Source organism: Prionailurus viverrinus, chromosome A1 (assembly GCF_022837055.1).
Source record: "Prionailurus viverrinus isolate Anna chromosome A1, UM_Priviv_1.0, whole genome shotgun sequence".
In the NCBI taxonomy this organism is placed as follows: Eukaryota; Metazoa; Chordata; class Mammalia; order Carnivora; family Felidae; genus Prionailurus; species Prionailurus viverrinus.
In genome coordinates, this window is record NC_062561.1 from 92,155,659 (window position 1) to 92,181,659 (window position 26,001).

Consider the following 26,001-nt stretch of genomic DNA (forward strand, 5'->3'; position numbering starts at 1 on the left):
ATGTATGATGAGGATTTTTAAAGGAGCATTTGATGTAAAGAAGAGGTTTTCCCTGACCCTAACAATGTTGCTATGGAGGTTAAGGTGTCTGCCATCCTTGATTTTCCCCTCTATTTCTATTCTACCAGTGCTGCCATATTACCTAAGCCTCTGGCCTATTCCTTACAAGTGCTTCAATTCCCAAATCAGTGTTTGCTTTCTTCATCAGAAATTAACTTTCTCAGAGTAGCTGAACTTAAGATGTAAGAAGAAAAAAATATCCATGCTATTTTTAAGAAGTTAATGATTGCTAACCCACATTCTCTTCTCAAAAGTATTTACATTCTTCACAGAGTGTTTGCTAATTCCTAGGTAAAATTTCTAGAATTTTGGAAATTAGAGTGAAATTTCACTAAAGATAGAAGAAATGTGTTAGTAGTTAAGGTGGTACCTCTGGGATCATTATGTATCTATTGCCAACCTTCCCTTCTGTGAGCTCTGAGTTCTTAGGGATTTATTTATATTTAGCCTTGTGCTTCTGAACTGATTTCCTTTCTAAGTTTGTTTATATTGAGAGCTTGAGCGCACACGATTGGGGGAGGGGCAGAGAGAGGGACAGAGAATCCCAAGCAGGTTCCGTACTGTCAGCACAGAGCCTGACACGGGACTTGAACTCATGAACTGTGAGATACGACCTGAGCCAAAATCAAGAGTCGGATGCCCAACCGCCTGAGCCACCCAGGCCCCCCTGAACTCATTTTCTGAAAGCACCAGATTTTTACCTGATAGTGCCCAGAGCTTCAGCACTGATGGAAAAGTTTAAAATGGCCAATGAATATATATGGGTCATTTGCAATTAGGTATTTTTCATAATAATTTGATGCTTCATAGTTTACTGTTTCTAAAACAATTGAAGCTATTTGTTTTTTAAAAACTTTTAGGGGCACCTGTGTAGTATGGTCGGTTAAGTGTCTGACTCTTCATCCTGGCTTAGGTCATGACTTCACGGTTCATGAGATTGAGCCCCAAGTGGGTCTTCGTGCTGACAGTGTGGAGCCTGCCTGGGATTCTCCCCCCTCCCCTCTCTGCCCCTCACTCCCCACTCAATGTAAATATCTTAAAAATTTCTTTAATTAAGGCATAATTGACATTTTAGTTTTAGGTGTACAGTATATGTATATATTGCAAAGTCTAGTTAACATCCATTACCACACAGTTAAAATTTTTTCTTGTGATGAGAACTTTAAAAGAAAATTGTTTTTAACATTTTTTATTTTTGAGAGACAGAATGCAAGCGGGGGAGGGGCAGAGAGAGAGGGAGACACAGAATCTGAAGCAGGTTCCAGGCTCTGAGCTGTCAGCACAGAACTCAACGTGGGGCTCAAACCCACCAACTGTGAGATCATGACCTGAGCTGAAGTTGGATGCCTATGCGACTGAACCACCCAGGTGCCCCTGTGATGAGAACTTTTAAGATCTACTCTTTTAGCAACTTTCAAATATGCAATACAGTATTATTAACCATAGTCCTCATGTTGTACACCATGTCACCATGACATAAGTAGAAGTTGTACCTTTTGACCCCTTTCACAACCATTTTGCCCACCCCCTGGCATCCCCTCCCCCTATCTTGTGACTACCATGAATCTATGAGTTTGTTTTGGGGGGATTTTCATTTGGTTTTTTAAATGCTTATTTATGTATTTTGAGAGAGCAGGCACACTAGCAGGGAAAGGGTGGAGAGAAAGAGAATCTGAAGCAGGTCCTCAGTGAGGATCCCAATGAGGAGCTTGATCCCACGACCCTCAGATCCTGACCTGAGCCAAAATCAAGAGTCAGATGCTCAACTGACTGAGCCACCCTGGAGCCCCTGGCTTTTTTGTTTTTGTTTTTTTCTTTTCGTGGTGGTTTTTATTTTAGATCCCACTTATAAGGGAGATCATATAGTATTTGTTTTTCTCTATCTGGTTTCTTAGCATAATGCCTCAAGTTCCAACCGTGTTTTGTGTGCCATCTCAAAATGACTTTCAGTGGCTGATAAAGCGTGTGCATGCGTGTATCATGTTTTCTTTATCCACTTAGGTTGTTTTCATATCTTGCCTTTTATAAAGCTGCAGTGAACATGGGGGTGCATGTACCTTTTCAGTTAGTGTTTTCTTTTTCTTTGGGTGAATAGCTCAGAAGTGGAATTGCTGGGTCAGATGGTAGTTCTATTTTAATTATTTGAGGAGCCTCCATACCGTTGTCTGTAGTGGCTGTACCGACTTAACGTTCTCAACAACAGTGCACGAGTATTCTCTCTTCTCCACTTCCTCGCCAACACTTCTTTCTTGTTTTTGATAATAGTCATTCTAACAGACGTGAGGTGATATTTGCTTTTGATTTGCATTTCCTTGATGACTAGTGATGTTGAACATCTTTTCAGGTGTCTGTTGGCCATCTGTATGTCTTCTTGGGGAAGACCTACAAGCTAAAGTTTTGTTTGGTTGGTTAATGGGTGTTGTTTCAGGTCCTGTGCCCATTTTTAAATCAGATTGTTTCTTTTCCTTTGAGTGGTAAGAGTTCTTCATATATTGGATATTAACCCTCATCCACTATATGGTTTGCAAATATTTTCTCCCATTCAATAGGCTGCCTTTACATTTTGTTGGTGGTTGTTTTTTTTTTTTTTTTTTGCTGTGTAAAAGCTTTTTCGTATGATGTAGTCCCACTTGTTTACTGGTTTTGTTACGAAAAAACCCAAAAAGTCACTGCCAAGACTGATTGTCAAGGACCACCTGTGTTTACTTCTGGGCGTTTTATGGGTTCAGTTCTTACATTCTAATCTAGTCCATTTTGAAAACTTGATTTTTATGAGGCATTCTGAAAAGTGCAGCTAAATAGGTTATTTGCAGTGTATTCTGCTGCTTATTTGTCAGGTATTCATCAAAATTTTCGGGTAGATGAATAAAATTGATTCCTGCTGTTACTCATTTGGCAGCAGATTACCCTATGAAATTTAGTAGTTCATGAAATTGAAAACTAGGGATGCCTGGGTGGCTCAGTCGGGTGAGTGTCTGACTTTTGATTTCAGTGTATGTCATGATCCCAGGGTTGTGGGATTGAGCCCTACATTGGGCTCCCCATGCAGCGTGGAGCCTGCTTGGGATTCTGTCTCTCCCTCCCCCACCGTCCCTCTCCCCCACTCACGTGCACACACACACACACACACACTCTCTCTCTCTCTCTCTCTCTAAAAAAAAAAAAAAAGTTTTTTTTAAAATTTTTAATGTTTATTTATTTTTGAGAGACAGAGAGTGTGAGCGGGGCAGGGGCAGAGAGAAAGGAAGACAGAATCCAGAGCAGGCTCCAGGCTCTGAGCAAGCTGTCAGCACAGAGCCTGACATGGGGCTCGAATTCACAAACTATGAGATCACGACCTGAGCTGAAGTTGGACGTGGTTGAACTGAACCACCCAGGTGCCCCTAAAACAAAAATAAATTTAATTTGAAATCTATTCCTCTGAGTAATCTTGAAGAGCTACATGCTAAACAAATTGGAAGTGATTTAGCCAAGTCTTTTCAATTGTGTCTACATTGTGACTTAAACTCGGGTTTCCTAGATTCCAGAATTGTGCTTAAAGCACACTTCATTGAATCAAGAACCATCGGTTTGATTCTTGTTCACAGCTCTACTGTGAAATGACTTGGGATGAAATGGAAAGTAATAGTCAATAGGAAGTTTTATTATTTGGGTTCCATTTATTCATATTTCTTCAGTAGTTGGTATATAGCTTCAACCACCACATAGTTAAATGGTATGGTCATTTGAAAACATTTTGTTTTGGGGCTCCTGGATGGTTCAGTTGGTTAAGTATCCAACTTCCGTTCAGGCCATGGTCTCGCGGTTCATGAGTTTCAGCCCCATGCAGGGCTCTGTGATGACAGCTTGGAGCCTGGAGCCTTCTTCAGATTCTGTTTGTGCCTCTCTGCCCCTTCCCAATTCTCACTCTCTCTCTCTCTCAAAAATAAACATTAAAAAATTTTTTCTAAAATAAACATTAAAAATTGTTTTTAATTAAAAAAAACATGTTTTAAGTAGATAGGCACACACAAGTATTTAAAGCTTATCTTGACATGAATGAGTGAATGAATGAAGACACACTGTCAGGTGGACTGAGTTTAAATCCTTTCCAATTTGAAGTTTGTGATTCCCACAAAACTGGTGCAAACAAAATATTTTATTTTTTTTTTATGTGTTTTTTTTTAAATTTTTTTTTTCAACGTTTATTTATTTTTGGGACAGAGAGAGACAGAGCATGAACGGGGGAGGGGCAGAGAGAGAGGGAGACACAGAATCGGAAACAGGCTCCAGGCTCCTAGCCATCAGCCCAGAGCCTGACGCGGGGCTCGAACTCACGGACCGCGAGATCGTGACCTGGCTAAAGTCGGACGCTCAACCGACTGCGCCACCCAGGCGCCCCTGTTTTATTTTTTATATTTGAGAGAGAGAAACAGACAGAACAAGTAGGGGAGGGGCAGAGAGACAGAGGCAGAATCTGAAGCAGGCTCCAGGCTCTAAGCCATCAGCACAGAGCCTAATGCGGGGCTCAAACTCCCGAACCGTGAGATCATGACCTGAGCTGAAGTCGGACACTCAACCGACTGAGCCACCCAGGTGCCCCGCAAACAAAATATTTTAAATGTAAACATCCAGTGCTGCTTAACAAGTTACATTTTCTTTTTAATTTTTTAATGTTTATTTTTTAGAGAGAGTACGCACACACGAGAGGAGGGAGGGAGAGGCAGAGAGACATAGAGACACAGAATCTGAAGCAGGCTCTGGGCTCTAAACTGTCAGCACAGAGCCAGATCTGGGGCTCGAACTTAGGCACCATGAGATCATGACCTGAGCCAAAGTCGGATGCTTAACTGACTGAGCCACCGAGGCGCCCCAAGAGGCTACATTTTCAAATACTATGGTCAGAAGGATTCATTACAAATAATAGTATCAACAGTGGTATCAGTAATTGTTGGCTTAGTAGACTGAATGTTTGCAAATAAATAGGTCGAAACAATTTTAATTCTTAAAAGAGTTGATCATTTTACCTTTTTTTTAAAGTTCATTTATTTTTTAGAGTGTGCATGGAGGAGAGGCAGAGAGAAAGAATCCCAAGCCCTGATCATTTTACCAATTTTAAGAGGTTGCTGTCTGCAGCTAAATCCTTAAGCTAAAAGCTTTGCTTGGTTAGCTAATTGGTCTTTCTTTTCTTTCTTTCTTTCTTTTTTTTTTTTTTTTTTTTTTTTTTTTTAAATTTTTTTTTTTCAACGTTTATTTATTTTTGGGACAGAGAGAGACAGAGCATGAACAGGGGAGGGGCAGAGAGAGAGGGAGACAAGAATCGGAAACAAGCTCCAGGCTCTGAGCCATCAGCCCAGAGCCCGACGCGGGGCTCGAACTCACGGACCGCGAGATCGTGACCTGACTGAAGTCGGACGCTTAACCGACTGCGCCACCCAGGCGCCCCTTTCTTTCTTTTTTTGATAGAGGGAATGTAAAGTGAAAGACTGGTTAGTGTGGGGGCACCTGGGTGGCTCAGTCAATCCAACCTTTTGGGATATAGGTAATATGAATACACTTAATTTGAATCGCTTAGGGAAGCTGGCTAGCTCTATATTGATAATAAAAAAAAAAAATTAGAGAAAGTGTGTGCAAGCAGGAGCAGGGCAGAGAGAGAGGTGGAGAGAGAGAATCTTAAGCAGGCTCCATGCTCAGCACAGAGCCTGATGTGGCTTGATCCCATGGCCCTGGGATCATGACCTGAGCTGAAATGAGTCGGAGGCTCAACCGACTGAGCCACCCAGGTGACCCTACATTCGTAATTTTTAAAAATATAATGCAAAAGTATAATAGAATAATGAACTTCCAAGTGCATACAGCCCAGCTTCAAAAATTAAAAACATTTTTGGGGCACCCGGGTGGCTCAGTTGCTTGAGCCTTTGACTTTGGCTCAGGTCATGATCTCGAGGTTTATGAGTTCAAGCCCACATCAGGCTCACTGCTGTCAGGGTGGAGCCTGCTTCGGATCCTCTGTCCCTCTCTCTGCTTTTCCCCTGCTTGTGCTCTCTCAAAAATAAATAAAACATTCTGCAAATTTTGTTTCGTCTCTTCCTCAACCTATCTTCTTGTTGTGTTTAAATACAAATGCCAGATACCATATCATTTCACCCATGATATTTCTGTATACCTTTTAACAGATGAGTTTTAAAAAATGTAATCCATTGTCATACCTAACCAAATAATTCCTTACCTGATATTGAGTCTATATTTAAGGTTCATCTTTAAAAAAAAGTCATTTTATAGTTGATTGGTTTGAATCAGGACCCAGTCAGGGTCCACACATTACTAATATGTCTCAGGTCTCTCAGAATCACAAGATGTATCTTTTGCCCCCCACATTCTGTTTCTTTGCTAATGAAACTGGGTCATTTGTCTTAAAAGAATTTCCCATATTCAATATTTCACCATTGGAGTCCATCTCTCTAGTCCTCACTGATCCTGTAAACTGATGGTTGATGAAGGGAAAATTTTTAAATAGAATTCCTTCTAGTAAACACAGAAGTTTTACTAGAAATACAAAATGAAATACAAAATGTTAGAAAGACATTATGTTGTAACTCTTAATGAAATAATAGATCCAGGGGTGCCTGGGTGGCTCCATTGGTTAAGTGTCTGACTTCGGCTCAGGTCATGATCTCACGTGGGCTCATGCCCCACCTCAGGCTCTGTGCTGACAGCTGAGTCTGGAGCCTGCTTCAGATTCTGTGTCTCCCTCTCTCTCTGCCCCTGCCCTGCTCATGTTCTGTCTCTCTCTGTCTCTCAACAATAAATAAATGTTAAAAAAAAATTTTTTTTAAAAAAACATCTAGCAGATTACCTGGCATTTAGTGGTCCCTCTAATAAATAGCAGTTATTTTGTTTTCCATAAATGTTTTAACCCAGATGCCACCCACCACGTTTTTAAAAAATTTAACAAGGGGCGCCTGCCTGGGTGGCTCAGTCGGTTGGGCCTCTGACTTAAGCTGAGGTCATGATCTTTCGGTCTGTGAGTTCGATCCCCATGTCGGGATCTGTGCTGACAGCTCAGATCCTGGAGCCTGCTTAGGATTCTGTGTCTCCCTCTCTCTGCCCCTCCCCTGCTCATGCCTCTGTCTCTGTCTCTGTCTCTGCCTCTCTCTCTCTCGCAAAAGCAAATAAACATTTTTTTAAAAATTAAAAAAAAAAATTTAACAATGTTAATTGTTCCTCTTTATGGCACCAGAAAGTACTAAGCTACCAAGAATTCTATTTTTGACCCCTTAAAATTGTAGCTTTTATTGTGACATTTCACTGAAATGTCACGGGGAATAGAATTTTCAAAGAAATTTTGTTTGGCTTACCAGTCAAGAATGTCTACTGTTAAGATACATTTTCTTAGATTCACTCCTTTCCTGGTTTTAGTTTGGTTTTAATTATTGCAATTTGGGGGGAAATCATACATAATTAAAAGACCAAGAGATAGATTTAATTATGAAGATTTGAAACCGCCTTAAATATCTGTTGAGATAAGCCTCTCATAGGCTTAGTTCTTTCAGATACTATTAGCAGCAGTTACATGTAATGAGATGAACTAAAGGTAAATTGTAGATTTTGGGCAATTCCCATGCTCTCCCTCCACCCCACTCTGTGACTTAAAATGTTTCCCATTAGAAATATAAATGAAAAAATTACTGGGGTGCCTGGGTAGCTCAGTCAGTTAAGCATCTGACTTTGGTTCAGGTCATGGTCTCCCAGTTCAGGAGTTGGAGCCCCACATTGGGCTCTGTGCTGACAGCTCAGAGCCTGGAGCCCGCTTTGGAGTCTGTGTCTCCCTCTCTCTCTCTCTCTCGGCCCCTCCCCTACTCACACTCTGTCTCTTTCTCTCAGGAAATGAATAAACATGATAAAATAAAAAAAGAAATATAAATGAAAATTACTTTTTTTTTAAACTTAAAAAATCCCATGCTTTTAAAAAGCTGCTGGATTTTCTCTTAATTAAAGACAACATGGGCAGATATAATTTTGAATAAATGACAAGAACAGGCCTAAATGACATTTACAGTATGCCATCAGAAGAGGAATTTAATTTTAAAAGATGTTACTATTTCTTTTTTATATTTTTATTTTTTAAACTTTTTAATGATTTTTTATTTTTGAGAGAGAGAGAATGAGCAGGGGAGGCAGAGAGAGAGGGAAGACACAGAATCCGAAGCAGCTTCCAGGCTCTGAGCTGTCAGCACAGAGCCTGATATGGGGCTCCAACCCACGAACCGTGAGATCATGACCTGAGCTGAAGTTGGACACTTAACTGACTGAGCAACCCAGGTGCCCCTCACACTGCCTTTTCTATGAAACAATTTCCTCAGGTCATTGAAGCTTAGCCCTTTAAGCCTCATAGCTTAATTTAAATCATTTTCACTGACAATTAAAAAATATGAGTAAGTACCTTTGCCTTCTTAAACAACATTTTGAACATATGTGAACGTTTTCAGTGTTAACATTACTTATGATCTTCTGCAGTGGTCATCAACCCTATCTGACCCAAATAATTCCTTTTTGATTTTTGACTTACTATTTTTTATATAATTTTTTTTATTATTTATTTTTGAGAGAGAGGCAGCCTGTGAGCAGAGGAGGGGCAGAGGGAGAGGGAAACACAGAATCTGAAGCAGGCTCCAGGCTCTGAGTTGTCAGCACAGAGCCCGACGTGGGGCTCAAACCCCCAAACCGTATGATCATGACCTGAGCCGAAGTCAGACACTTAACAGACTGAACCACCCAGGCAACCCTTATTATTATTTTTGAGAGAGGGAGGGATAGAGAGAGAGGGAGGGATGGAGGGGGGAGAGAGAGAGAGAGAGAGAGAGAGAGAGAGAGAGAGAGAGAGAGACTCCCAAGCAGGCTTCATGCTCAGCACTGAGCCTGACGCGGGCTCAATCCCACAAACCGTGACATCATGACCTGAGCCAAAACCAAGAGTTAGACGCTTATCCAACTGAGTCACCAAGGTGCCCCAATAATTCCTTTTTTAATAAAACATTTTATAACACCCTTTTATCCTGACGAATCTGGGCTCTTGTCAACCAGCAGGCTGCATTGCTGCACACTGCTGTTCACGGCCACAGGGAGGCGGAGGGGTACCACAAGGTGCCTGGCATATCCCTCCCTGCCCACACTGTATAGGAGCAACCCCATCTCCTCCTGCTGGTCAGGGTCAGTTACCCCCACCCAAATGATGACTCATTGACTTCAGGTCCCCGGACACAGAGCTCAAAGTGCCCCGGGTGGCAGCCAGAGCTTGTAGTCGAATGGCCCCTTGGTGTGACCCCTTTGAGGGGCGCCTGTGTGGCTCAGTCAGTTACACGTCCCGCTCTTGATCTCGGCTCGGGTCATGATCTCTCATTTCGTGGGATTGAGCCCTGTGTCGGGCTCTGCACTTGCAGAGCAAAGCCTGCTTGGGATATTCTCTCTTCTCTCTCCTCTCTTTCTGCTCCTCCCCTGTTCTCTGTCTCTCTCTCAAAATAAATAAACTAAAAAAAAAAAAAAAAAAAAAAAAAAAGAGCATAGCCCCTTGGAGAACTAGGATCTCCAGACTTGCAGGACCTACAGTTGGGAGGACAGCAAGTTCAAAATCCCCCAGCGAGTCATGGGGGGTGATGGTGTGTTCGGGCTACTCTCGTTCCTACTCGGTTCTGAGATTCCTGTATTACCTGGAACAGAGCATCATGTAGAGGTTCCTTATTTAATGCATATGCCATGACCTGAAAGGTGGCCCTGCATCCTTTCAGAGGACAGTAGCCCTCTCTTATCCATGTTTCACATTCTGGGGTTTCAGTTATCTGTGGTCCACCACGGTCTAGAAGGAGATGATCCTTCTGGTGTATCGTCAGAAGGTCAATAGTAGCCTAACGCTATGTCACAAACCCCTGTGCCATTCACTTCCTTTCATCTCATCACGTAGGCATTGTATCATCTCACATCGTCACAAAAAAGAAGCGTGAGCACAGTGCAATAGATTTTGAGAGAGACCACAGTCACATAACTTTTGTTACAGTATCCTGTTATGACTGTTCTATTTTTTATTGTTGTGAATCTCTTGCTGTGTCTAATTTATGAATTAAACTTTATCACAGGAATGTACATACAGGAAAAACCACTGAGTATCTACAGGGTTTGGTGTGATCTGCAGTTTCAGGCATCCCCTGGGGGGGGTCTTGGAATATATCCCCCGTGGAAAAAGGGGCACCATTGGGTCGCCTGCACCTTTGAAATGTAGTTCCGGTATTCTGTGAGCCTGGCTGCTTCCGGCTGGTGGAGGATGTGATACAACCAGTGGATTCCAAGGTCATGGGCTCACTCCCACTGTAAAGTGGGCCCCCTGCTCCAACGCTACGTTGTAGGAGATCCCATACCTATGGATCGGGCAGCCTGTGAGGTTAGTGGTGCTGGCTGAGGCTCTGCAGACAGGAAAGCCAAGCCTATATACCTGGAATAGTTAGCTGTCCCCATGAGCGTCAAACTGCTTGCCCTTCCAGGCTGGAGGGAATCCAAACTAGCTGATTTGCCACCCAATCGCCAGTTGGTCTCTCCGAGGAGTAGTGCCTGTTGCTGGCACGTTAGCCATTCAGAGGCAGCAGTAGCTGTATTGAGCGTTTACCAACAAACGTCACCAGCAGCTTAGGTAATGTGGTGGGTCTTCTCTTTTTATTCTGCCACACAGCTGCCTTATATCTCTCTGACTGTCTGCCCTTAGCAGGCTGATCTCTTGCATGCACTGCATTGTCGGGGCTCCCTGCCCTGTGGATTTGGTCAGTGGGAGGTAGGAGACCAGCAGAGCAGAGAGCAGGAGGAGAGAAAGACTATCCCCTCAGTTCCCACCTTCCAACTCATGGTTTTGCAGAGGTGATGTCCCTTGACCAATGGTCACAGCTCCTCGTATGCAGAACTTTTTTTTTTTAATAAAAAAAAATTTTTTAATGTTTATTTTTGACAGAGAGAGAGAGAGAGAGACAGAGAGACAGAGCATGAGCAGGGGAGGGGCAGAGAGAGAGGGAGACACAGAATCAGAAGCAGGCTCCAGGCTCTGAGCTGTCAGCACAGAGCCCAATGCAGGGCTTGATCTCAGACTACAAGATCATGACCTGAGCCAAAGTTGGACATTCAACTGACTGAGCCACCGAGGTGCCCCCCTTTTTTAAAGCTTATTTTATTTTGAGAGAGAGAGAGAGAGAATGAGCAGAGGAGGGGCGGAGAGAGAGGGAGACAGAGGACACGAAGTGAAGTGGACTCTGTGCCGAGGGGTGAGAGCCCCATGCGGGGCTCAAACTCACGAACCCAACGAGATCATGACCTGAGCCGAGGTTGGACGCCTAACCAACTGAGCCACCCAGGCGCTCCTCTTCCTGGACTTTTAAAGTGAGCTGCAGGCAGTAAACCTATTTTCACCTTTCCTTAGTTGATTTGGCAAATATTTATTGAGCATCAACCATGTGTCAGATCCTGTCCTGTTTTTTTGAGAAAACAGTGGTGAGCAAGACAAAGGGGTAACTTTGTCTTTCTAATGAAAAGGTAACTTCGAACAGTGATAAATGGCCTGATCCCCTGAGTAATCCTTTGGAGGGGGGCAGTGGGTGCAGACACCCTAGTTTGGGCAGCCTGGGAAGGTCTCTCAGAGGCAGTGAGGTTTGAGGACCTGGGGACTTTGACCTGAAGGAAGGCTTACTGTTCAAAGATCTGAGAGCAGGGGCACCTGGGTGGCTCAGTCAGTTAAGTGTTGGACTCTTGATTTGGGCTCAGGTCATAATCTCACAGTTTGTAGGTTCAAGCCCTGACAGTGCAGAGCCTGCTTGGGATTCTCTCTCTCTCTCTCTCTCTCTCTCTCTCTCTCTGTCTCAATCAATGAACTTAAAAACAAAAAAAGATATGAGAACAGAACATTCCAGATAGGGAGGTAGTAGACAAGGGCAAAGTCCTAAAGGACAAATGAGCTTGGCTTTAAAAAAAAAAAAGTTTTTATTTAAATTCCAGTTAATTAACATACAGCGTTATGTTATATATATGTCCTATATGTTATACAGTGTTATATTAGTTTCAGGTGTTCAATTAGGTGATTCAACCCTTCCATACAACACCAGGTGCTCATCACAGGTGCCCTCCTTAGTCCTTGTCACCTATTTCACCCATCCTCCAGCCACCTCCCCTCTGATAACCATCGGTTTGCCTCTGTAGTTAAGAATCTGTTTCTTGATTTATCTCTCTCTCTCTCTCCCCCTCCCACATGATGGTTTGTTTTGTTTCTTAAATTCCACATATGAATGAAATCATATGGTATTTGTTTTCCTCTGACTTATTTCCCTTAGCATAACACTCTCTAGCTCTATCCACATCATTGCAAATGACAAGATTTCATTCTTTTTTTTAATGGTGATTATTCCCCTGTGTGTGTGTGTGTGTGTGTGTGATCTTCCTTATCTTTTCATCTGTGGATGGACACTCTGGCTGCTTCCATAACTCGGCTATTGTAGATAATGCTGCTATAAACATTGGACACACAGTAACATCAACGTAGGTGATGGGCAATTAAGCTATGTGTCTAATAATATTGAGGTGCTAACCTCTAATATGGTTTGACCTCTTTCAAGCCGAGGATCTAGTTTGCTTAGCAAGCACTTTTCGGAGGATTTGCGGGGCATGCGCTGCATTTTAGCATAGTACCAGGACCTACCTCTAGGATAATCAGCTAACCATAATCCCAATTTACCTAAGGTCACAGCTATGAAGTTGCAGGGGTAAGAGGCCAATCACTTCTGTTTTATTCCAATCTCAGAGGTGGCTTTTCCCTCTGAATTCAGAGAGTAAGGAGGAACATGTCAGGTGGAGGCTCTCAACAGTTATCAGAGATAAGTAATGTATCCGCAGAAATTAATAACCCACAGATACCCAGGGAGCAAGAGGGAAGATCTAACAGGTCTTTCCCTCCCACCCCCCCCCCCAAATTGGTTGTGGAGTTGCCCAAATTACAAAGATCTAAGTCAGCAGTTTTGCTTGTTTATTTTAATATTACAGGCATTAGTGGAAGCGACATGGTGAGACCCATTTTAAGACATGAATACACCTGGTAGGAATTCGCGACCAAGTGGCGAATGGACCTGACTTCCAGCCTTTCTTCTCTTTCTTGAAAAGACTGAGAGGGCCTTTTTATTCTCATTCAGCCTTTCCTACCTTAACCCTGTGATCTAAATTTGCAGCAGAATCGTAGTATAGGCTGAGTGTGGTGCATACTGGCTTATTTTTGGCCAAATTGGGCTTCCGCTACAGAAGGAAGCCATCGCGGGCACAAAAGTTGGAGTTCTTTCCCCATCTTCCCCATTGATCAATTTTCTCAAACGAACACCCTCTCTAGGTCAGGAACAAGGTCGTACAATTTCTGCCACCAGCACCACACACCTGGCACCTAATAAATGGTGAGAGCACTAAGATTCTGAGAGGTATGTTTCTGCTGGGCGAAAGCGCAACCTTGACTGCGTCTCTCAGTGTGATTGCGCAGTGGTCGTTTTCGGCCACGGAGCGGCGCTAAGGCACCATCGAGGACCGATTCACAAAGTTCCACGGGGTTTGAAGTTCTGAACTTTTAAAAAAGTGTCAGAAAGGTTAATTCACAAGTTTTAGCGGCATTGCCCCCAGGCACGAACGATGCTCGGGCCAGAGGTGGGCTGCGGAAGGGGCTCTGAGTCTCCGGACGCACCGCAGACCTCTGGGGACCGCAAGGGACCTCGGGCTGGGGAGTCGCGGAGGTGCGCGCGCGGCAGTGGGGTTGCAGCTGGGCGCCCGGGACAGGTGAGGTGGAGGTGCGCGCTGAGCCGGGGGTCCGCCGGGCGCGCGCGGGGGGCTCGGAAGAGCCAGCTCCCTTCCCTCCCCCGCCCCTCGGCGCGCGGGGCCGGCCGGGCCGCTCCTCCCCTGGGTGGGTCCCGGCTCCTTTTCTGGTAGGATCTATTTGCATAGAGGAAACTGCCCAAAGTGGCCGCTGTGGAGGAGCTGGCGGCGGAGTGGGGGGCGTGCGCCGCGAGCCGCTGCTGCCCCGAGGCCGAGCCCCGCGCGCGGCCGACCTCGTGCCTCGGACTCTCCCGCCTGCTCCCCGCGCGCGGGCCCGCACCCGCGGCTGCGCACCGCCCCCTCGGAGACCCACGCGCGACGAGCGCGCCATGAGCCCGGGCCAGCGCGCCGGCGGCGACGCGCGTAAGGGCGGCCCGGCGGGCGGCTGCGGCGGCGGGGGGCACCCCGCGACGACGGCCGGGGCCTGGGCGGTGAGCGCGCTGTGCCTGCTGCTCTCTGTGGGCTCGGCGGCCGCCTGCCTGCTGCTGGGCGCCCAGGCGGCCGCGCTGCAGGGCCGGGTGGCGGCGCTCGAGGAGGAGCGGGATCTGCTGCGGCGCGGGGGGCCGCCGGGCGACCTGGCCGCCTGGGCCGAGCCGCACCTGGAGCGCCTGCTGCACGAGGTGAGGGGCGCGGGGCGCGCGTGCGGCAGGGGAGCGTCTGTGCGCCTGGGGCGCGGGCACCGCGGCCGTCTCTCCCCGAGGAGCGGTCGCCTGCCCTGCGTGCGTGAGTCCCTCCCGGCGGCCTGAGCGTCTGGCTGGGGGTGCCGGTCCCCGAGGGGGTCCTGCCGCCTCCGCTCTGGCCGCAGGGTCACGTTGCAGGGCGCAGCGGCCGCAGGAAACGCGAGCCAGAAGGGCTGTTTCGGGAGTGAGTAGTGCGGAGGGAGAGAGAGGAAAGACCACGGGCTTAGAAATCGTGACAGACCTGGGGTGGGGGGGCGGCGAGTGTCCACCGGGGTGTGCGCTCAGACCCGTCGCTTCCCGCCGGAGGTGAGCGCCTGGCTCCTCCTCTGTGCCGGGCTAATGACCAGGCTCGTGTGGGAAGTGCCTGGTGGGTGACTCGTCTCTGGTGGCGGCCACTGTCCCGATGCTGCTGTACTCGGAGAAGTGGCGGCCCCGGTAGAGGGAAGCCTTAGACGGACCCGAGGGCCAGGGCCCTTGGAGGGTTCCGGTCAGCCGGACCTTCCCTGTACACCTTCTCCCAGAAAGGTTTGTTTCCGAGCAGCTCCATTCTGGAGTTGCTGTGTTCTGGGGCTCTTAAATGCGTACTCAGTGCCCCGGAAACCTGAGGCGACAGCCGCCTCGGCTTGGTAGGATGAGGGGAATTAAACACCCGGTTTCTGCTTTTAAGCGATGCCACCTGGGGAATGCAGCTACATCCTGAGTTTCCTTGCCCTTGTTGGAAGTGTCGAATGAGACTCTGCGACACTTCTATGAAGGTTGCTGCTGTGGCCTCAACACCCTCATCCGTCGTGTGCATCAAAATCTCCACGTTCTGTGCACCAGTGCCCGACCCTGGTAGAACTGAAGACAGGCGGGTGGGCTGGCCAGGGGTCCCCCGGATGAGCTCACCTCCGTGGCCTGAGCCACACTCTTCCTCCTGGGAGAGGTGGATCCCAAGTCTAGTGCCCAGAGGGGCATCCTTCACTGTATCCTGAAAATCCCCAGTGTTTCAAGGTAGGGGAGAGGAAGGCCAGGCCTGCTGCTACCAATTCCTCCTAAACCGTGCTTGCTGTGATCTTCATTAATGCATTGAGCTGCGTGTCCTTTGAGGAGTTCCTTCGGAATCTTTTGGGGAATGGGAGAAGGCTGGACCACACCTTCTAGTCCACTGTACCTGTTTCTTAAGCCCCTTCCATTGAAGCCAGCCTTCCGTCTCCAGCATGGTTTTGGGCAGAACTGCTGCTTCATGAATTGATTTCCTATTATTGCCTTGAACGTGCCCACAGACTTCGGAACTGGCAACTGGTGGTGAAGGTTTCGTAATTACAGCCCATTATCTTTTGGCAAATCCTTAGAGACCGGGGTGTTGACTTGATTGATGGAGGGCCAGTAAAATTTCTATCTGTAAGTGCAGTAACCGGAGCTGTTCTCTCCCCTAGGAGGCCCCTCTTAGGAAAAATAAACTGGGAGGCCTGATTGAGTAAATCAGAAGTCCTGGTACAAGCAGCTTATAAATTTGTGTCCATGTTAATGGCAATGGGGACAGGGCAGATGTCCTGACAAAGCAACCCCAGCTGAAAAGTGTGGATTCGCAAATCCTAAACTCTGAGGATTAAGGATCTGAGGGGACAGAAGGCAGTGGCTTCATCCTGCTCCCTCCAGTGGCACCGATATTACCTGGGTGGGACTGTAGTGCTTGGGCTAGTAGTTACTGGGCAGAACTTTATCTCTCTTGGTCTCTGTCTCTCTCAGTCTCTCTGCTCTTGATTTAGGAAGGCAAAGGGAATATTTCACATCCTGGGATTTGCACTTGAAGTTGGCCATACCATTCAGCAGGCTGGCGTTAGCACAGGATGTATGTGAACGTATGCTTGGTTTGGTTAGGTTTGAGTTAAAGTGCATGTGCTTGGAGCACAGACTGGCTGGTGGACTGTCAGAGATGCCGTGGCATGAATGCACTTGGAGTTGGGCTTCTGGCTGTTTGGGGGTCCCCTGTGGGAGGGCATCTCTTTCCTAGGATATCTGTCTGTTCCTGCCAAAAGCCATTCTTCTCACAAATGTCACCAGCTGGGAAATGTCCACAGCCTGGTGGGCAACACCTACACCCCCTCGCTGAGATGAGGGAGGCACATAATGAAGAGTTGGTAATTGGCTTTAAATAGATGTGGGGGCACCTGGGTGGCTCAGTCGGTTAAGCGTCGGACTTCAGCTCAGGTCATGATCTCACGGTCCGTGGGTTCGAGTCCCACGTCGGGCTTTGTGCTGACAGCTCAGAGCCTGGAGCCTGTTTCAGATTCTGTGTCTCCCTCTCTCTCTGCCCCTCCCCCCACTCACGCTCTATCTCTCTCTCAAAAATAAACATAAATGAATAAGTAGATGTGAAGATACTTTTTGGAACCGTTAGATATGAAGGACAAAGAAATATCGAACTGCAAATCTCTTAAGGAAAGAGCGTTTGGACTTGAACGTGGTTTTTGGTTCTGGTTTGTTTTCAGTGAAGCCTGTGCTGAAGTCGGTATGTATGCGAGGGTGCCTGCAGCGCGTCCTTTATCAACAAGCTTGTTTTCAGAGTTTCGGAGGCAGAAACCACATCCAAACTGAGGAAGAGAAATCCTTGCCAACCACACACAACTTTAATGTCAGGGAAAAATATTTAAAAATAAGCCAACAAAAGCCACTGTTAATATGCGACCCGATGTCTTTGTTCCCTTGGGAACAGAGCTGTGACATAACTTTGTTGGGACTGGCTGATGTGCCTGATAATGTAGATACAGAAGCTGCAAAAAAGGGAATATTCATGTTAACATGGGATTATTAAAGAGCCTTCCCATGGTACAAAATGAAAGAAATGGTTTTCAGAACATAAAAGTCATTAACGATAGTATCTTCATTATGACCCAAAGATATTCAATGGAAAACAAGCATCTGATATTATGCTATTAAACGTGCCTTAAATGGGCTGTCTAAGTCACCTATCCCCCATTGGTTACACCTATAATTACAGCATTACAACAGCCTGAATTTTAGAGTAAATAAAATAGCTTTCATACTATAGTAACAAATTTAATGGAAGGATTAAAGAAATATTTAGTTGTATTCAGAGGAGACCATTTCCAGCTTACAATGGATTTATTGTTGGCTCCCGGTCCTCCATTGTCCAGACCAATCAGTTTGAAAACAAGAAAAACCCAGAGACTCTGGGTAAAATTCAATTTCCTTTCCTACCATCAACGACTATATGTATTGGTTAAATTACCGTAAAACCCAGAATCACATGTAGCTTTTTCGGCCTCTGCGGCAGCCTGTCACTTTGTCGGGACCGCTCTGTGGGGCACACTTGAATAAAGATCCAGTTTTTGAATCCCCTAGCACAACAGGAGATGAAGAGTCCATCATAGCTACGTTTGTTTCCTTGACATTTCCTGGCTCTCAAACTCAAAAATTTCTTCCCAGTGACTTCCTGGCAGGCTCACTTTCTCTATTCATTCTTTTTCTTTCTGGTGGAGGTGGGGGAACAGTTTGGGAGCACTTTATAAAACAGCAACGTGCTTAGAGCGAGCCAACCGTCGGGGGCATTTCTTTCGCAAACATATTTTGGAAATGTTTGAATCGGACCTCGACGTTCTGGTTTTGAAGATTTGCGGCACAGCTCCTGAAGTTGGGCAGTCTGTAAACTGAATGACACCAGCAGGCAGAGAAGAGTTTCAGTCGTGCCATTTTACTAGCTGTGTCCTCTAACCTCTGCATCTTCCTGGGTGGTCACTCCCTCTTTTCTTTATTAAACTTTTTTTTAATGTTTAGTTTTAAGAGAGAGAGAGAGGGAGACAGAATCCAAAGCAGGTTTCAGGCTCTGAGCTGTCAGCACAGAGTCCGATGCGGGGCTTGAACTCACAAACCACGAGATCATGACCTGCGCCCAAGTCGGACACTTAACCGACTGAGCCACCTAGGCGCCCCTCAGCTCCCTCGTTTCTAAGGGTCACAACAACCTCTGTATTGACAAGCAAATAATAGAGAGGAAAGTGTTAGTCTGTAAGTGTGCTTCTTGATGGTAACAGAATATTTGAGGGTGGTCGCTTAAAAAACTCAGTCATTGGATTACCTTGCATAACCAGAGATGCCCAGAAGTTAGTTCCCGAGTTAGTTTGTTGACTTGGCCACCAGTGGGGGCCAGGTCAGTGTTTGTCATTCATTGTCTTGGCTTTTCCTCATGGTGTCAAGATGGCTGCCGCAGCTCCAACCATATGTCTTCACACAAGAGTAACCAAGGTAGAAGAGAAGGGAGCAGGAAAAAGAGTCATCTTCTCAGTAGGCTTTCTCTTTTGTTTGAGTCAGAGCAGGGAAGCTCCCAGTACCTCTCAGAAGACTTCCAGTGTGGCCACCAACCAGAGCCAAGGCCCATGACTGCCATCATCCTTTCACTGGCAAGGGTAATGGGGTTGCCACAGGAGTGGCCAATCTTTTCTTTTCTTTTCTTTTCTTTTTTTTTTAAGTTTATTTGAGAAAGCCTGTTGGCAGGGGCAGAGAGAAACAATCCCAAGCAGGCTCAGCACCATCAGCCCAGAACCTGATGTGGGGCTCGAACTCATGAATGAGATCATGATCTGAGCCGAAATCAAGAGTCAGACACTTAAACGACTGAGCCTCCCAGGCACCTCAGCTTCAGCCAATCTTGATTTCTCCCCGGGCACAGGCTGGGCACATTGCCACTATTAGAGAATTGTGGTTTTGTTAGGAAGGAAGACAGGGAATGTTTTGGGGAGCAACCAACTGTGTCAGGTGGGTGCTGTAGAATGTTACCCCAGAGGAGGGTTTGGGTGGGGGGCAACGGTCCTCCACTGGCCTACCAGTTTTCATAACCATACCTCCTTTGGGAACACTCCACAGCCACAAAATTTCAGTTTCCCTCAGTCTCTAGCTCTGCCTCCAGCCACAGTCAAAGTCAAGGTTGGCGTGTTCATGAATTCTCTCTGGCACAACCCCATTCTTTGGCGCTTATGGTCTTTAACCCTCCAGTGGATGCCATTTTGACCCCAGAGTGACTGGCTGGGGTGGCCTCCATGCTGGGAAGCATTTTCAGTCTCTGCTTCCCAACTTTTCCTGCACCACAGCTTACACAGGGGAGAGGATACCTCTGTCACCGTGCAGTAGATGGAAGAGGTTGTTCCGAGGACAGGGAGATCAGTACACCCCAAATTGTGTATGGAGCCCTGTATCCATTAGATGTGCCCCAACAGCTCTCCTCTTTGTCCTCCCTTACCCCACTGCCATGGGTCTCCTTGGCTTTTCTCAGCAGCCATATGTCACCGTGGCCCCCAAATTCCCTTCCAGAGTGTGTGTCATTATAACCGTGGTCCCCAGGACAGGATGGCCCTTTTACCCTCACCAAGCATCATCATCATCCAGCCTTTCTACATGTCTTTGGATTCTTGCCCCTTCACATGGCAGTGTGACACGACCCTGCCTCCGACTGGCTTAAGTTAAAAAGGGAATTTATCAGCTAGGAGGTTGCCACAGCCTTGCCTGGCACTGTGTGCCATGGTGGCTTTGTGGGCCTCAGTTTGGGAGAGGAAATGCTCTGGATGAGGAGTCAGAAGGCCACTGTCTCAGACTGTTCCAGCTGCCATAACAAAATACCGTGGACTGAGTGGCTTAAAAACAAACATTTCTTTCTCACAGTTCTGGAGGCTGGAAGTGCAAGATCAAGGCCCTGGAAGATCCAGTGTCTGGTGGGGGCCCTTGTTGCCTCGTTCACAGGTGGCTGTCTTCACTGTGTCTTCACACAGCAGAAGGGACAAGGGAGCTCTCTGAGTTCTCTCTCTCTCTCTCTCTCTTTTTTTTTTTTAACATTTATTTATTTATTGAGAGAGAGGGGGAATGGGTAGGGGCAGAGGAAAAGGAGGAGAGAGAGAATCCCAAGCAGGCTCTGTGCTGTCAGCACAGAGCCTGACACCGAGCTTGAACTCACAAATCCATGAGATCATGACCTGAGCCGAGATCAAGAGTTGGATGCTCAACTGACTGAGCTACCCAGACACCCCTGAGGTCCCTTTAATAAGGGCACTAAGTCCTAATCATGTCCCAAAGGCCCCACTTCCTAATACCATCACATTGGGGATTAGGTTTCAACACGAGATAGGGGGTGAACTCTGGGCACCCCATCCCCTGTCTGTCACCTCCAGGGCCGCACAGGGCTTTGATATAATCCTGTACCTTCAGAGTAGCTTTCTCCTTCACCAGCTTTCTACACATTTCTCCCTTCTCCCTGATTAATTCTAACTCCCACCATGAGTCATTGATAGGTGTTGCTGGGAAATAGAGTTCTTTCAAACCTGCTCTTTGCAGGGCAGGTGTAGACCTTTTTGTCTTTGCCCCTTGGCTCTCCAACTCCCATGGCTGCTGAATTGTGGCCACTTCCTTATATAGGATGTTATACCCAGTGTAGAGAAACAGCTTGCCAGCTTGGCTACCCTTCCTTTTCCTCCTTTTCTTTTTAAAATTTTTTTTTAACGTTTATTTATTTTTGAGACAGAGACAGACAGAGCATGAACAGGGGAGGGGCAGAGAGAGAGGAAGACACAGAATCTGAAACAGGCTCCAGGCTCTGAGCTGTCAGCACAGAGCCCGACGCGGGGCTTGAACTCACGGACCATGAGATCATGACCTGGGCTGAAGTCGGACGCATAACCGACCAAGCCACCCAGGCGCCCCTTTAAAAAATAAATGAATAAAATAACCAAAGAGTATGTTGATTTAACATGATTAATGTTCTTGATAATCCCACCACCTTAAAACAAGAACTATTTAACTTTTTGCATAATCCTTATCCTGGGACAGATTTACACCTACCCAATGCTAACCACAGAGTGTGTCCCATTTGTACATTGCTTGTATATATTTCAGTCTTGTATCAACATTTTTCCAGGTGGGCCCCCGGGTGGCTCTGTCGGTTAAGCATCCGACTCTCGGTTTCAGTTCAGGTCATGATCTCCCGGTTTCATGGGTTTGAGCCCTATGTTGGGCTCTAGTGCTGACAGTGCAGAGGCTGCTTGGGATTCTCTCTCTCTCTCTCTCTCTGCCCCTCCCCCACCCTTGCTGTCTCTGTCTCCCAAAAAACAAACAAAAACTTCAAAAACATTTTTCTAGGTGCTGCACGATCGTTATGGTCATGTTTCACAACTGCATCTGATCCTGTCAATGGAATCTGCATATTTATTTTTTTAATATATATATTTTTTTCATTTTAATGTTTATCTATTTTTGAGAGAAAGAGAGCACAAGTGGGGAAGGGGCAGAGAGGGAGGGAGACAAAGAAGCCGAAGCAGGCTCCAGGCTCTGAGCTGTCAGCACAGAGCCTGATGTGGGGCTCAAACTCACCAACCATGAGATCACGACCTGAGTCAAAGTCGGATGCCCAACTGACTGAGCCATCCAGGCACCCCTTTGTTTTCATTTTGGAGAGAGAGTATGAGTGGGGAAGAGGGGCAGAGGGAGACAGAATCTCAAGCAGGCCGCATGCTCAGCGCACAGCCTAACATGGGGCTCTATCACATGAACCATGAGATGATGACCTGAGCTGAAATGGAGAGTCCCCCGCTCAACACACTGACCCCCCAGGCCCCCCAGAATCTGCATCTATCAACACAGAGAATTGAGGCCTCCCCCACATTTTTGTTGGCACAGAATACAGTGTAGCCAGTGGTTTCATGGGGCAAGTTTCTTACTTGTGTTATTCTTTAGGGTGTAAGTAACTGCCTAAGGAAGAACATCTTTAGGGCTTTGCTTTTTGTTTTGATTTTAGATTATCCAAATTTGTCCAGGCAATCCACATTTATCCTCCTGTGGTATTCCAAACCTGTACCCTTGTGAAGTCATGTTTCAAGTTTTATGATGGGCAAAGTGGATTCAATCTATCTTTTGGTTGAAAGAAACATTTTTTTTTGTTTGTTTTAAATGGGCTTCATGCCTAGCAGAGAGCCGAATTCGGGGCTTGAACTCAGCACCCTGAGATCAACACCTGAGCTGAGATCAAGAGCTGGACACTTGATTGAGTGAGCCACCTGGGCGCCCCTGGTTGAATTTTTTTTTTTTAATTTTTTTTCAACATTTTTTATTTATTTTTGAGACAGAGAGAGACAGAGCATGAACGGGGGAGGGGCAGAGAGAGAGGGAGACACAGAATCGGAAACAGGCTCCAGGCTCTGAGCCGTCAGCCCAGAGCCTGACGCGGGGCTCGAACTCACGGACCGCGAGATCGTGACCTGGCTGAAGTCGGACGCTTAACCGACTGCGCCACCCAGGCGCCCCTGAATTTTTAAATTTTCAGTTGGATTTGTTGTTGTTGAAAGCAAAGGGCAATTTTGAAAACTGAAGATTTCATCTGATAATTAGGCTCATTTTTTTGGTTTGGTGCAGACCCCTTTCTTGAGCAGCATTTAGCCGAGCCAGGTACTGTGCTCAGTCTGCGTGAGTTCTTTCTAATTCTGTGAACAAATGTAATTCGGTTTGGGGAGTGCTGTCTGGAGGCCACACACGACCTTCAGCTCCTTCCCCGTTCGATTTTCTCCATGTGGAGGATCAGGATTAATCTTTAATTGTTGACACAGGCACTCAGAAAACATCCCTTCAGCATGTCCGGAAACATATTTCAGGACTAAGCACGAATCATTGGGAGAAAAAAATAGGTTTGCAGATGTAGTTTTAAAGAAAGACCCGTCAGGGTGCTCCTAGAGGCTATAGGGGAAATGACCGAGTGCCTCTCTTGTGGATAGCCTGCGCAGAAGTGTTCACATGTACGTCCTCACAGTTTTTCTTTTTTTTTAAATTAATTTATTTATTTTGAGAGAGAGAAAGAGCTTGAGAGCAAGGGAGGGGCAGAGAGAGAGAGGGAGAGAGAGAGAGAATCCCCAGCAGGCCCCACATGTCAGCACAGAGCCGGATGCAGGGCTCCACGCACAACCGTGACATCGTGACCTGAGCTAAGGTCAAGAGTCAGATGCTTAACGACTGAGCCACCCAGGAGCCCCGCCCTTACAACATTTGTTAACAGCCCCATCTCAGTCCCCACCCCCCCTATCAGGGGGGCACTTCACCCCTTCCAGAAGGGGTAGCGACTGGCCTCAGGTGGCAGCATTTGTCTGAACCCAAGTCCTGGGTCCTTTCTGCAGCCTCATGGCAAACTCTGTGGCAGCACTAATTGAGTTTGGTTCAGTAGCAACTTTTTCTGCCAGTGTAGACATCCTCCATACATGACTTGTTTGTAGGGTCGGGGAGAAGACTTTCACTTTAGGTAGACCCGGGTTGTATCCCCGCTCTGCCATTTCCCAGCTGTGTTACTTTCAGGTAAATGACTGGTTTTCTAAACCTCTGTTTGCCCGTCTATTAAACAGGGGATTATAATATTTGCCTCACAAGGTTTCCGTGGGGATTAAATGAGCTGATATAATCCAAAGTGTTCCAGACGTCATATACATCCTGAAACTGGCTGTTCTTATTAGAAGGCTTTCTGTGGCTGAATCCAGAAGGAGTGTGTATGTCTGTTTGCTAATTGAAGAGGCGGTCCCATGGTCCTTTTAATTAACGCTGAGATCCCACCATCCAAGGGAGGCCAGACAGAAGTGAAAAAGGTATTAACTTACATCAGTCTCTCAGTCAATGATGGGAAATGACTTCGTTCCTGAAGGAAAGCAAGGACTGAATTGGCTTCATAATTCCCACTTTTTTTCTCCTTCCAGTTTTTCATTTAAGCAGAATGAGATTTTTTCATTTAAACAAAAAAAGTTCCCATTTGATGACCAAAATCAAAACGTAATTATTCACGAAAATTAGTATATGGATTTTTCATTGCAGAAGGGCCCCAAACACCTAATAAATTCGTTTTAAATAATAAGTCTGTTCATGTGGTTGTGCAATATGGCACGAACACCCCCAAATGCTCGTGATTAACCTGATGGATTAGAGGCCTCACACACATCTGCTTTAAGTCACATTGGTAAATGAGAAAATCTTTACTTTTTTTTTTTTTTTTTTTGATGTAGCCACAAAATCGGGAAGGAAGGGAAGTGCTTTCAAATGGGTAATTTCAGCTTCTAAAACTGACTATGGCTCCAACTTTGAGTTGTGAAACAAGTCATAAAACAATTATAGTGATTTCTGGGGGTTTTAGAGGACAGTTTAAATAAAACCTCCTCTGCTTCGGTCCTCCCAATAGGACTATCACACAAAACGCGCAGTCTGTCCATTCATTTCACGGTCCTTTCTGGGGGATGGCGATGGCCATCCATGGCGTCTCCTTTTCAGCTGCGTGGTGTAGCTTAGTCCAGCGAAGGGCAAGTTCACCTGGCAATTGGGCTGGAGTATGTGGACTATGAGGGCAAGCCACTGTGAGGGCTGGAGGGCACAAGGGTGTACACATGCACATGAAAGCAAGGGTGCACACATGTGAGTGTGCACACACGTGAGTGCCTGCCTTTGCATGCATACATGTCTGTGCACACATGCATGCGTGTGTATGTGAATGCTTATGTGTGCATACACGTGGGTGTGCATGTGCACATATGCACCACAGAGGTTGTCCCACTCAGGTCCTCCTGAAAGCCCCTTTAACTGGACCCTCACAGCTCAAGCCGTGGGCTCCAGAGTTGTGAGATCTGGGTCTGAGTCTGGAGATGCCTGTAAACTGGCTGCATTTGGGACACCTGGGTGGCTCAGTCGGTTGAGCATCTGACTTTGGCCCAGGTCATGATCTCATGGTTCACAAGTTTGAGTCCCACATCAGGCTTTGTGCTGACAGCTCAGAGCCTGGAACCTGCTTCTGATTCTGTGTCTCCCTCTCTCTCTGCCCCTCCCCAGCTCATGCTCTGTCTCTCTCTCAAAAATAAATAAAAATATGTAAAAAAATTAAAAAATAAAATCAACTGACTGCAGTGCCTTGGAGACCAATGAGTTGGCTTTTCCAAACTTCCACTTCCACCTCTGGAAAAAGGGTGACAGGGGTGTCTGGATAGCTTAGTAGGTAAGTGTCCGACTTGGTCTGAGATCTCATGATCTCATGACTTCATGATTTCACGGTTTGTGAGTTCAAGCCCTGCGTGGGGTTCACTGCTGTCAGCACAGAGCCCATGTCAGATCCTCTGTCTTCCTCTCTCTCTGCCCCTCTCCGGCTCGCACGTTTGTGTTCTCTCTCTTTCTCTCTTTCTCAAAAATAAGTAAACTTAAAAAAACTTTTATAAAAGGAAAAGGGGGACAGTGTCTGCTTCACTCTTTCCCTGAGGATGACGTGATACTCACTTCCTACGACAATGAGTGAGAAGTCACGTCACCCCCTACCCACACCCTGCCTTGCTTATCCTGATGGTGGGTGGCTGCCAGGACTGTTCATTAACATCCAGTGCCAGGGCCCTTCCTGGGGATGGTTCCTCCTCCTCCTTGTGCC

At 46.5% G+C, this 26,001-nt stretch overlaps 1 protein-coding gene across 1 annotated transcript in view; it reads left to right on the forward strand.

Moving 5' to 3' along the window:
* The first annotated feature begins 14,237 nt into the window (after nt 1–14,237).
* Nucleotides 14,238–26,001, forward strand: part of COL23A1 (collagen type XXIII alpha 1 chain) — a 354,760-nt gene continuing 342,996 nt past the window's right edge. The window contains exon 1 of the mRNA XM_047861807.1: nt 14,238–14,528. Coding sequence (XP_047717763.1) covers nt 14,238–14,528 — 291 coding nt within the window. The remainder of the gene's footprint in view (nt 14,529–26,001) is intronic.